Raw genomic sequence first — 14098 nt, forward strand, 5'->3', positions numbered from 1 at the left:
CTGAATCTACGAGAACTTACCTGGCACATGTATCTGTGGGAGTGGACTTGGTCCTGACTCCACAGGCACCCGCGTGGCATGGGGTTCTATTGGGGCAGGCCTGTCAACTAGGACTGTGGGTATGAGCCTGGAGTCCAGGTCTCCAGGGATGGGTGGGCCCTGAGCCTAAGTCTGCGGCTGCTGGCTTGGTGCTGGGGTAGGCCTGTAACCAGGTTCTGTTGGGGCTAGCTTGGGTCCATGGGAACCATTTTGGAGCTTGGGGCCATACTTTTCTTTGATCTTTAACTCGAATCTAATTTCATCCTTGATCCCTTGACTTCATTCCCTCTGGATGTGATGAGAGATAAGGAGGTCCGTGAAGGGAGATCACATGGTTAATTGATCGCCATGTTTATTTTCTCATCCCTTTGACTCTCACAGGGAGGCAGAACTAGTGTTGTAGTTGTTGTTGTCCTGTCATGTCACATTCTATTCCCTTGACCCTAGTAGGAGACGCCTTATATATTAGCGTGTTGCTCTTACATAACAAGACAGTGGCTTTATACATTAAAGGGTCAAGTTCTCTTCTTGGACCTATTTGACAATTATTCCAAATTTGTCGATGGCATTTAATTCATTCACTTTCAGTTGACTTGAAGTAAAACCCTTTTGATTAGTATTATTTGGACAGTTCTCACAAATGTTAATGAGCAGCAGGCTTTCACCACAAAATTGTGTTAATTTTGTGGTACTATTTGGACTTTATTCACATTTGCTAGTAAAATTTTCTCCTTTTCCTAGAAGAGCTAAGCAGCTGACTTTAAAGATGCAAAAGTGAGGTACCGGTGAGGAACAGGAAGAAATTCTTCGTAGCAAAAGAGTAAGGATAGCTATAGTTTCTTCAGTCCTAGTTTAGGGTGGATTGATTGGTTTAATTTATAGCTGACAGTTTACAAAGGCCCTTTTGTGAGGACTAGCTCCCTTGATGCTATTTCTTGGCACTTGGCTACAACAGTTCATGAGCCTACAAAGTTTTAGGAAAGGTGCAAAATGGAGTTTTAGTCTCTTTCCTGGATTGGCTCCCAAATTTTAATAGAGCCTTTTCTGTGGACAGGCTACAACTGTTTGGGGTCATGAAATTACATGGTTGTAAGGCTAAGAATTGGGCTCCTAGAATGATAATTTATTTTGTAATTTTCACTAAACATTTTCACAGTTGACTTTACCAGCTTATTGACAGTCTGTACTAACCAGAGATGTGTGATTGAAATTTTAGGCAGTAAATGTGGTATTTGTTACTTTTACTTTTTTTGGTAATCATGTCAGATAGGAATGAGTTAGGTCAGTATGATGATCTGTCACGTGAAAAGAGAAGGGAAAGGCCCTAATGGGAAATGTTGCATTAAACGAAATCATTGATTTGTTTTAAAAATTTTTGAGTGCCTACTTTTGTGGTGGGCACTGTGTATATTAGGTATTGGCTATACAGAGATGAAAAAAGTAGACATCTTTATCTTCATGGAACTTAGTGTTAAATGGGTTTATTTACTGTTATGATTTCTTAGAGTCTTTTAACATGTCTATGTGTACTTTGATTTGGCAAGAGAGATATGCAGGATGACAGATTTTTAAACTTATCTGACTACATAATTCACTTTGGATAAAACCATATCTTATGGTAATAGTGTTCTTTGGAACCTAGTTTGAGAAATATTTAATGACCCTAAATTCAAGACCAGTGATCTTGGGGTATAATTGTTTTCATTCTATTTGATTATTGGTAGTCTCTGTATTGAAAGGTGGATGGTGACTGGGCATGGTAATTCATGCCTGTAATCTCAGCACTTTGGGAGGCCGAAGTGGGAAGATTTCTTGAGCTCGACTTCGAGACCACCTTGAGTAACATAGGGAGACTCCTGTCTCTACAAAAAATACAAAAATTAGCCCAATGTAGTGGTGTGTGCCTGTAGCCCTAGCTACTCTGGAGGTTGAGGTGGGAGGATTGCTTGAGCCCAGGAGGTCAAAGCTGCAGTGAGTTGTGATCACGCTGCTGCATTCCAGCCTGGATGATAGCAACACCATCCCAAGAAAGGTGGATGGCTTTAGGCAACAAATTCAGAGAGAGAGAGAGAGAGAGAGACAGACAGACAGAGAGAGGAAGAGTGTGTGTGTGTGTGTGTGTGTGTGTGTGTTTGTGATGGTGAATTTATGGTGTATGCTATTAGAAAACGTTACTATATTAAGTCAAAGAAAACTGATGGCTTTTAAATACTTCTGGGAAAAATGCTGAACACCTATAGGTAATAAAACTGGTAACTAATTTGGATGGGACAGAAGAAATAAAACCACTTCATGATTATTTAAACTTAACATGAAATATATGCAGGAAAAAATCTATTCAGATCATTTAATTAGGCACAAGAAAAGTGGGAAGCCCACTTGGAGCAAGACACCTTGAGTTGTGGCCTGACAGTCCCAGCTGTGCCAAATCATGTCAAGCCTCCATGAGCATTTTAGTTCATATAAATGGAGCTGATAACCTTCTTCCTAATCAGGGACGGTTTTTTGCCAGAGATGCAGGCGCCTGCAGAGAGGCAAAGGTAGTTACTGTCTAAGGGAGTATATCAAGTAAAGTATCCAGGAGGATGGTGTGCATGTATATATATGTGTGTATATAGGCTTAAGTGTGGAACACCCAGTTACTGACATTGATAGGAAGGTGGGAGTGTTTTGGTTGGTGCATATGCCTGTGTTGAGGTGTTTGCAGTCAAACTAGGGTAATCTATGTGAGCCAGTAATTTTTGCTTACCTAGTGTAACAAGGGTCTATTTATTTATTTATTTATTTATTGAGATAGAATCTTGCTCTTGTTGCCCAGGTTGGAGTACAGTGGTGTGAACCCATCTCACTGTACTCCGCCTCCTGGGTTCAAGTCATCTCCTGCCTCAGCCTCCTGAGTAGCTGGGATTACAGGTGTGCACCACCACGTCCAGCTAATTTTTGTATTTTTAGTAGAGATGGTTTTGCCATGTTGGCCAGGCTGGTCTTGAATTTCTGACCTCAGGTGATCCACCCACCTCGGCCTCCCAAAGTGCTGGGATTACAGGCGTGAGCCACCGTGCCTGGCCACAAGGGCCTTTTTATTTATTTTTTATTTTTTGTATTTTTAGTAGAGATGGAGTTTCATTGTGTGAGCCAGGATGGTCTCGATATCCTGAACTCATGATCCGCCAGCCTCGGCCTCCCAAAGTGCTGGGATTACAGGCGTGATCCACTGCGCTGGGCCACAACGGCCTTTTTCAAGGCCATTTCTGTTGACACAATATGGCCCTTGCATCTTTTCCAAAATTGGGTTGATAATTAGAACAAAATAAATCCTATAATTTGAAAAGAAACATAAGCACAAATAAATAGGCCAAAGCCATTGCTTTATTCTAACACAGTTTTAAAAAATTAGACTTCTAGAAATGATTGTGTCACTCAACTTGTGCGTCATTTTTTAAGAAGAGCCTAAGGGTCACCATCACACTGCTTGCTGTTTTGTTTTAAACTACCACATGTGCACTAATAAAATGCTGTTAATACCAGCAGTGCTACAAAAGCTTGTCTTAACTGTTGCTCAGAAATCATTCTGCTTTCCAAATTGATTCTTTTTTTTAAAGTCATGTTTATTGTGGCATAATTTTCACACAGTAAAATTCACCCCCTTACAGTGTACACTTATGTGAGTTTTGACAAATCATGTAATCATATAACCACCACCACAATCAAGATACAGAATAGTTTGATCACCCCCCAAAATTCCCTATTTTATTTTATTTTATTTTATTTTATTTTATTTAGATGGAGTCTTGCTCTTGTTGTCCAGGCTGTAGTGCAATGGCACAGTCTTGGCTCACTGCAACCTCCACCTCCTGGGTTCAAGTGATTCTCCTGCCTCAGCCTCCCGAGTATCTGGGATTACAGGCACCCACCACCATGCCCGGCTAATTTTTGTATTTTTAATAGAGATGAGGTTTCGCCATGTGGGCCAGGCTGGTCTCGAACTCCTGATCTCAGGTGATCCGCCCACCTCAGCCTCCCAAAGTCCTGGAACTACAGGCGTGAGCCACCACACCCTGCACTTTATATTCTTTTATTGTCATCCCTTTCCTCCACTGCCAATCCCTGCCAACCACTGTGTCCATATAATTTTGCCTTTTCCAGAGTACTATATAAATGGAAGCATACTTCTGATTCATTCTTTGTCTGGAGAAAACCTAGTTCCTCCAAGCAAACATGTCATCACCTTCTTATGTTTTCAGGAAGGAAAAATGACCATTTTACTTATGGCCAGTGCTGCCCAAGTTTTCCTGGTTACTTTAGGTTTGGATTGTGTACATTCTTTGCATAGCTCATCCCTCTTCTTCATGTACCTAACATTAAGGATCCAGAGTACATCAGAGGTGGCCATTCTCTGAGGGTATTTTAAATTTATAGGTCATTCAATATTGGGTCTGACCAACAGTTCTAGCAACTCAGAATTTAAGTATTTTCTGAAACTTCCTTTTAGGAAAATCCCCCCTTCTTAAACAGTGAAGTTAATACAAATAGCTTTCAATAAAATATTAACTAGAATAGGCATGTAAGTTTTTTATCTGATAGCCAGTATGAGAACTGTCATCTTTTATACCTTTCCAAAAGAAGTAGGATGAGAGGTAGGAAGAAAACTAATGCTGCCTCATAAAATTCTGCCCAGTAGAATACTATCATAGAAATGTATGGGCCGGGCGCGGTGGCTCAAGCCTGTAATCCCAGCACTTTGGGAGGCCGAGACGGGTGGATCACGAGGTCAGGAGATCGAGACCATCCTGGTGAACACAGTGAAACCCCGTCTCTACTAAAACCACAAAAAACTAGCCGGGCGAGGTGGCGGGCGCCTGTAGTCCCAGCTACTCGGGAGGCTGAGGCAGGAGAATGGAGTGAACCCGGGAGGCGGAGCTTGCAGTGAGCTGAGATCCGGCCACTGCACTCCAGCCTGGGCGACAGAGCGAGACTCCGTCTCAAAAAAAAAAAAAAAAAAAAAAAAAAAAGAAATGTATATAGCTGGGCTAGGCTTGGTGGCTCATGCCTGTAATCCCAGCACTTTCAGAGACTGAGGCCAGAGGACCGCCTGTGAACCCAGGAGTTTAAGACCAGACTGGGCAACATAGTGAGACCTCTGTCTCTGCAAAAAAATATATATTTTTTTGGAGACAGAGTCAGAGTCTCATTCTGTTGCCCAGACTGGCGTGCTGTGGCACAGTCTTGGCTTGTTACATCCTCTGCCCCCTGGGTTCGAGTGATTCTTGTGCCTCTGCGTCCTGAGTAGCTGGGATCGCAGGCGTGCACCCACCATGTCCTGGCTAATTTTTATATTTTTAGTAGAGACAGGGCTTTGCCATGCTGGCCAGGTTGGTCTCAAACTCCTGACCTCAAGTGATCTACCTATCTCAGCCTCCCAAAGTACTGGGATTACAGGTGTGAGCCACCGCCCCCAGCCTACAAAATTTTTTTTTAAAGTTAGAAAAAGAAAAAAATAAGAAAAAATAATTTAAAAAATGTACATAGCTTTCTGTCTGAGATGTTTCAGATACATAAATATTAGAAGGAAGATATTTAAAAATCATAGTATATGTATCTAAGTACCATTATCTGATAGTACTTTTGATATTCCTGTGGCTATCCTGTAATTGTTCTCTTAATCCTGTGTGAAGATAATAAAAATAGTATTGCATACTAACTTATAAAAACTAAAGAGAAACCCAAGGAAGATGAACAGTGTAGTTATCCATGTTTATTAATCTCTGAATGTTTTATGAGTTAGAGATTTACGTAATATAAGTTCTCTTATAGACCTGGTTTTTATTGTCTTTGACGTGCCAGTGATGTTTTCAGATGCAAGGAAATGTATCAAGTTACAAATAGAAGGGATCTTTTCGTTTGTTCTGATTGATTTATTGAAATTTATGGAGCTTAAAAATTGCGGGACCTTTTTTTTTAAGGCTATGAAAATGATTCTGTAGAAGACCTGAAGGAGATGACTTCAATATCTTCACGGAAGAGAGGTAAAAGAAGATACTTCTGGGAGTATAGTGAACAACTTACACCATCACAGCAAGAGAGGATGCTGAGACCATCTGAGTGGAACCGAGATACTTTACCAAGTAATATGTATCAGAAAAATGGCTTACATCATGGTAAGAGGGGATTGCAGTCAGATATTTAGTGTCACTTTAATTAAGTTGAGATACTAATCGATAATGCTTTGCTTACTCCATGTACCTAGACATTCAACCCTTCCTAGCAAACTGGAGATGGGGACTATAGAGCTGCTACATTTGCATGACTACTTTTCATCACTCACAAATAGCTTTTACCAGTGTTAAGAGTTCTCACCTAAGCAGGGAGGAAGGACTATGTAAACATGATTTCATTTCTAGTCTCTTCTTAATCTACTTACCCATCCAGGAAATGACCAGGAGGCTGCTGATTTCTGACCTGTCAGTTGCTATAACCAGAAAGGGTTGAGGAGAAAGTGAACGGGCTCTCTTACATTCTTGTCTAATCCCCAGACCTAAATGTAAATGGGGGGACTGGAATTCAAATCGTAGTGGGGATAAAAGGACAAGGAAAGAAAAGAAAGGGAGGATGGTTATGGAGAAAAGGAGTAGTAGAGAAGAGTTGAATACCTGTAGTAGGAATCAAAAGAAGTTTATAAGCTTAGGTAGGTCAGGTCATATGCTGCGACTCATGCCTGTAATCCCAGCACTTTGGGAGGCTGAGACGAGAGATCACTTGAGTCCAGGAGTTAGAGTCTGCGATGAATTGTGATTGTGCCACTGCGCTCCATCCTGGGCGATAGAGGGAGATCCTATTTCTAAAAAAATTTAAAAAATGACAGTCTTAGGTAGGACAGATTTTTTATTGTGATTCCGTACAAATTTTATTTTTAAATTAATCCAAAGTTTCTAGTTCTTCTGCTCTGAATTAAAAAAAAAATTAATACCAACTCTTTACTGGAAAAAGTGGGGAGGGGAACTACTAGTAAGCGTGATGGTTAGTAAACAGGTTATTCACTCATCGTACAGATGTGAGTTGCTAAGGATTTTTGAGGACAAGAATTCCATCTGATGTATGTTTGTGCCTCATTTTTCCTTTCCACTCGCAACCACGTGTACTATATTGTCGCTCAGTAAATAATTACCAAGTATTTGCCTTCAGATAAGTTTTCTACCAGAAGTGAAACATTAAGTCCAGTCAGTATCCCAAGTAGCATATGATGAGTACTAGGAAAGTTGAAGGAGTTCGGAGGACAGAGGCATCCCTTTTGCCTGGAGTGACAGACCAAGACTCCTTGAGTCTTCTATAATGTTATTTATCAAAGCAACTAAAGAAGAGCTTTTAAACAAGGTTATGCTTACTTGTTGGATTTTCGAGTTCAGTACAAAAATGTGTATGTCTGACAGTTTTCAGACATAGCATCAGAAACATCTTGGTTTGAGTAAAATCTCCAAACTCTCTTCTGACTGTGTATTACACCCTAGTCCTGATTTTGGTGTTTAGTTGAACTCGTACTCATCCTGAGATTTGAGATGCTTAGTATGCCATGCGAATAATGAAGAATCTGTCATGCTGAGACTATAAGCCTAGGGTGGGGAAGAACTTGGAAAAAGTTAGAACTCTGCCATATCACCCCCCATTTCCTGCAGCCACAAGATGGGAAGGAGAGGAGGCCAGCCCTTCTAGGATAGATTGTTAAACATGCTACATGCCAAGACTTCTGAAAAGAAAGGGTAGTGGTGGGAAGTGGTTTAAAATGTGGCTGTGAAAAATGTGTCTCTTGTTAATTAAAGTGATATAACTTAAACTTCTTTTAAACTGTTTATAGGAAAATATGCAGTAAAGAAGTCACGGAGAACTGATGTAGAAGACCTGACTCCAAATCCTAAAAAACTCCTCCAGATAGGCAATGAACTTCGGAAACTGAATAAGGTGATTAGTGACCTGACTCCAGTCAGTGAGCTTCCCTTAACAGCCCGGCCAAGGTCAAGGAAGGAAAAAAATAAGCTGGCTTCCAGGTAAATGCTAATAATGTTCACTCATGTGAAGAAAGTTTATGAGGTGAGATTAGGCCCTAAGTGAGTTTTTATAGAAGGACAACCACTTCAGCCATTATTCAGAAATTGTATTTTTCTTTTATAAATACTACAATGAGAATATTATAATTTTTCTTTTGAAAGTAGGAGATGGTATTTTTGTTTTATGGAAAAAGTTTATAAGAGGGGAGAGATGAACGGACTCTGGTGCATTATGTTATAGTATAACAATAAAAAATTTTGCATAGCTTTATTTTGTGTTTGCTTTTTTAGTAAGGCAGAGTTATTGAGCTATAACTTACAGTAAAATGTATACCTTTTAATGTATACTTTTATGAGTTTTGACAAACATATCCAATCATATAACCACCACCACAATCAAGATATTGAACATTTTCATCATCTTAGAAAGTTGCCTTATGTCTCTTTGTAAAGGCAAACCCCTTCCTGCACCCATAGCCCCTCAAAACCACTTACCTGTTTTCTGTCTCCATAGTTTGCCTTCTGCATCATGTCATGTACATGGAATATACTGTATGTACGTAGCCTTTGATTGAACCTGTCTTCCTTTTTTTTTGAGACAGGGTCTCACTCTGTCACCTAGGCAGTGGCCTGATCTCCGCTCACTGCAACCTCTGCCTCCAGTACTCAAGGGATCCTCCTACCTCAGCCCCTTAAGTAGCTGGGATTATAGATGTGACCCATCATGCCCAGCTAATTTTTGTATTTTTTGTAGAGATGGGGTTTCACCATGTTGCCCAGGCTGGTCTCAAACTCCTGAGCTCAAGCGATTTGCCTGGCTTGGCCTCCCAAAGTGCTGGGATTACAGGCGTGAACCACCACGCCCAGCTGAATCTGTATTCTTTCATTCAACATGATGCATTTAAGATTCATCCATATTGTTGCCTGGAGTAATAATTTGTTTCTTTTTGTTGCTGAGTTGTATTCCTTTGGGTGGAGATATACTACAGTTCATCCATTCACCAGTTGAAGGGCATTTGGGTTGCCTTCAGTTTTTGGCAATTATGAATAAAACCATCAACATTCACTTACAGATGTTTGTGTGAATATATTTGCACTTGTCTTAGATAAATATCCAAGCATATATGTTTATAAGAAACTGCCAAACTATTCTCCAAAGTAGCTATATGTACTGTTTTACATTCCTACTAGCAACACATGAGGGTTCCACTGGCATCACATCCTCTACAACTTTTGGTATTATCAGTTTTTGTTTGTTTTTATTTTTGTTTTATAGTCACTTTAATAGGTGTTTACTGATCATAGCTTTATTTCTAAATGTGTGCTAAATTTTTAAAAATCAATTTGCATAAATGATTATGTTGTGTTTTCTGGTAACTCAGTCATTTGATAAACATCAGTAGGCAGCGGTTTTGGATTGCTGTTAGAAAATGAAAGATGAATATTCACTTAAAAAAGAAAGCAGGCTGGGCATGGTGCCTCATGCCTGTAATCCCAGCACTTTAGGAGGCCAAAAAGAGAGGGTCACTTGCAGCCAGGAGTTGGAGAGTAGCCTGGGCAACATAGCAAGACCCCTTCTCCATAATTAAAAATAATAAAATTAAAATTAAAAAAAGAAAAAGAAAGTGAACTAACTGCTCCTTCCTTTCACAGAGCTTGTCGGTTAAAGAAGAAAGCCCAGTATGAAGCTAATAAAGTGAAATTATGGGGCCTCAACACAGAATATGGTAAACCTAAAGTTTTAAGAAGCTGATTAACCACCTATTGATTTGCTGAGCACTCTCTCTTTTCTTTGGTTTGTGATTTGCTTTCCCTGTATTCTGCCTAGTTTTTGGCTAGCCTCCTATTTGTTTATCTGTTCAGTAAGCCACATACTCATTTTCCTTCATTCTTGTCCTCCTTTTAGTATAAGTTTCTGTACTGGTGACTTCCCAATCTACATCTCATCTGTATACTAACAAGCTGATCCACTTGTGACCATGATAATGTATTTATTTTATTTTTTCTGTAAAAGATGTGGAAAGTTTTACTATTAAGAATAGGCAGCAAAAGCAACCTGCATTTCTCGAAAGATTACAGTAATTTCTTCTGTTTTATAATTGTATTACTGGGTTTGCCTCTTTCGTTGACTGATTTTAATATTTTCCCTAAATTGAATAATGATATTTTAGGCTTCATATGAATAATTTAGACCTGTGTTTTTCAGATTTGATTGCTCATTGGAATTGTCTGTGTACTTGGTTAAAATACACATTTCTAGGCTTCTCTGCAGATCTTCTGAATTAGATTTTGTGTACAAGTAGAACTCAAGAATCCATATTTTTAACACTTCTCAGATCATTCTCTTTGTGTGTGTGTAAGACAGGGTCTTACTCTGTTGCCCAGGCTAGAGTGCAGTAGTGCAGTCACAGCTCGCTGCAGCCTCTACCTCCCGGGCTCAGGTGATCCTCCCACCGCAGCCTCCCGGGTGTCTGGGAATACAGGAGTGCGCTAATACGCCTGGCTAATTTTTTGCATTTTTTATAGAGGTGGAGTTTCTACTGTGTTGCTCAGGCTGGTCTCAAATTTGTGGGCTCAAGCAATCCACCCACCTCACCCTCCCAAAGTGCTGGGATTACAGGCATGAGCCGCTGCACCCAGTTAAGATTATTCTTTTTTTTTGAGACGCCCTGTTGCCCACGCTGGAGTACAGTGGCTCGATCTCAGCTCACTGCAACCTTTGCTTCCCAGGTTCAAGCAATTCTCCTGCCTCAGCCTCCCGAATAGCTGGGACTACAGGCCTGCGCACCACACCTGGCAAATTTTTGTATTTTTAGTAGAGATGGGGTTACACTATGTTTGCAAGGCGGGTTTGGAACTCCTGACTTCAGGTGATCCACCTGCCTTGGTCTCCCAAAGTGCTGGGATTACAGGCATGAGCCACTGCACCTGGGCCCAAGATTATTCTTAATGCAACCATTCTAGCACTTATTCAGGAACTACTGGTTTTGATCTAAACCAAAGTGCTTCTCGGCGTTTCACATCGTAGCACATGTAGAAAATTATCATCTCTTAGGCATCATGGAATATAAGAAGAGTAGGCTGCTCATGGGAGGAGGTCCCCATGAGCTGAGGGGATAATTATTTTATACATTTAGAACCCTTTTACAGCACTTCAGGGGTATGGGAAGCTCTGGTTTTGATCTTCTGTGATAAGAACACCTCCCTTTTCTCTTATTTTGTTTAAGCCTGGTGTTATAAGAGTTAGTATATTCCTTTGCCTCAAAAATTGTCCTCTTCAATGTGTGGTTCTTTTGGGCAAGTTGAATCTGAAAGTGAAACAGTGTGAAAAATGATCAATTATTTGTTTCTAGAGGTTTTCTTAAGTTTAGCATGTCTGGCACATAGGTGTTCAATAAACTGTGCAGTTTTTCTTAATCCTTTATCTTGATTATTTTCCTTTGGTGAGGGCAGAAAAAGAATTTTCAACTGTAAAGTTTTCTACTTAAGAAATGAACTTGTGTTTTATTTAACAGCCACTCAGTAAATGAATGAAATAAAATAATTGTTAGTGTGTTGTAATGCAAAGCTATCCATTTTCCTATTGTTCTTTCTTACTATTGAAACATTTTGGCCTTGAACTCTGCTAGTGGTGCCCTGGCCTCCTCCTAGATATCTGGAAGTCACTGTTACTTCTTTGTGGAATGCTTATTATCCATTACCTATCAGCCCAGTAGTTTCTAGAATTTGTGATTTACAATTTGAAAAAGATTTTGAGACTTGAGAACATAGGCTTGCCAACTTTATATTTTGCCAAGTGAGAACATTAAAAAGAACATCATCTACTATTGCTGTAATTTCATATAAGGAAGGATATTTTAGTATTAAAAATTTGAGAAGGGCATAATCTCATAATAGAAAATACATTTAGCTTTATGAAAAATATACTCTGTTGTCTTGATCATTTTTAATATGTCATGAACTGGCATTGTTCCAGGGACTAGCTTCAGGGGCCTACTGTACTACTCATCTCATCCTATCCCACCAAACTTCCTTCTGTTGATTCCTCCTGCCAAAGCTTACTGGAGACTGCTCTGTGAATCCTGTGGAAACTGGTTGACTCCGAATGAGAAATAGAACTGTTAGCCCTTCACCCTGACTGACGTATTTTGTCCCTAAGAAAGCTATATGGAAAAATTAAAACAGAAAATCCCTTGATGAATATGGCATCAGAGGAGGAGGATCTGTTTATGAGTTGAATGTTTGGACTCAATTTCTGAGAGCCAGGTGCTTCTATTTCCTAAACCAGAGGTTTGTGGTAGCATGAGAGCACTTTCCCTTTTTTCTCCCTGCCCCGTAATGTGCTTGGACACTGTCAAGGCTTGAGAAGAACTATTCTGCTCAGTTTTACTTTAGATTTTATAGTGTTTTTTCTTTTTCTTTTCTGGTTTTTTTTTTTTTTTTTTTTTTGAGACAGAGTTTGACTCTTGTTGCCCAGGCTGGAGTGCAATGGCGCTATCTTGGCTCACCACAACCTCCGCCTCCTGGGTTCAAGCGATTCTCCTGCCTCAGCCTCCTGAGTAGCTGGGATTACAGGCATGCACCACTACACCTGGCTAATTTTGTATTTTTAGTAGAGACAGGGTTTCTCCATGTTGGTCAGGCTGGTGTCCTACTCCCGACCTCAGGTAATCTGCCTGCCTCGGCCTCCCAAAGTGCTGGGATTACAGGCATGAGCGAACATGCCCGACCGTGTTTTCTCTTTTAAAAGTAACTTTATTTACTTTTAATGTATTGAGTATGGGAGAACCCCATTGTTTTCCCTAAGTCTAGCCTGTATGCAAATATCCTTGAGTAAGTAGTATTCTCTTTCAATTATTCATGGAGGAGAAAACACAGATTTTTTGTTTCAAGTGATTTAGGAAGTTAGCTGTACTTTACTTGTTCAGTGACACATTTTACATATACTGGCCCTGAATGTAGTTTTTTTATTTTTATTTTTATTATTTTATTTATTTATTTTTGAGATGGAATCTTGCTCTGTCGCCCAGGCTGGAGTGCAGTGGTGCAATCTCGGCTCACTGCAAGCTCTGCCTCCTGGGTTCATGCCATTCTCCTGCCTCAGCCTCCCGAGTACCTGGGACTATAGGCGCCTGTCACTACGCCCGGCTAATTTTATTTTTTTGTATTTTTAGTAGAGATAGGGTTTCACCGTGTTTGTCAGGATGGTGTCGATCTTGTGACATCGTGATCCACCCGCCTTGGCCTCCCAAAGTGCTGGTATTACAGGTGTGAGCCACTATGCCCGGCCTCTGAAAGTAGTTTTAAATTGTCCCTCTCACTTTCCTCTTCAGCTGCGGTTTAGATTGGCCCCTTCTCAGTATTGCTAGATGAAGAATAACAAATTACTGGTTTTTACACCAGGCATTGTGGCATGCTTCTGTAATCCCAGTTACTTAGGAGGCTGAGGTGGGAGGATTGTTTGAGACCAGCCTGGATGATAGAGAAATACCCTGTCTCTTTAAAAACAGAACAAAAACCTCAAATCACCAAGGCAGTCTCTGAAGAGGTAGAGATTAAGTTCAGACCGTAGGAATCCTGTGTGCTGAAATAAAAAATGTGTTTTCCTCACAGCTTTACCGAGGTATAATTGAAGTACAGTACCTCTACACATTGAAAGAGTATAATTCGATTAGTTTACATATACGCATACATGTGTGAAACAATCAAGATAATGAATATTTCCATTACCTCCAAAAGATTCCTAGTACCACTTTGTAAGTTATTCTGCTCTCCACTCCTATCCCTGGGTAGCCACAGTCTGCTTTCTGTCACTATAGAGTAATTTACATTTTCTAAGATCTTACATTAATGGAATCACAATATGTTTACATTTTTGCCTGGCTACTTTCACTCAGCATAATTATTTAAAAATTCCTCCATGTTGTTACCTGTATCAATAGTTAGATCCTTTTTATTGCTAACTAGTATTCCATTGTATGGATGTACTACTATTTGTTTATCTCATCACCTGTTGATGG

At 40.1% G+C, this 14098-nt stretch overlaps 1 protein-coding gene across 3 annotated transcripts in view; it reads left to right on the plus strand.

Moving 5' to 3' along the window:
• The window catches only part of CREBRF (CREB3 regulatory factor), an 85825-nt gene that overhangs the window by 53540 nt on the left and 18187 nt on the right, over nt 1-14098 (plus strand). For all 3 annotated transcript variants that reach the window (XM_045394514.2, XM_015451392.3, XM_065547051.1), the window contains exons 5-7: nt 6003-6197; nt 7889-8078; nt 9732-9805. In XM_045394514.2, coding sequence (XP_045250449.2) covers nt 6003-6197; nt 7889-8078; nt 9732-9805 — 459 coding nt within the window. The remainder of the gene's footprint in view (nt 1-6002; nt 6198-7888; nt 8079-9731; nt 9806-14098) is intronic.

This window comes from Macaca fascicularis, chromosome 6 (genome assembly GCF_037993035.2).
Source record: "Macaca fascicularis isolate 582-1 chromosome 6, T2T-MFA8v1.1".
NCBI lineage: Eukaryota > Metazoa > Chordata > Mammalia > Primates > Cercopithecidae > Macaca > Macaca fascicularis.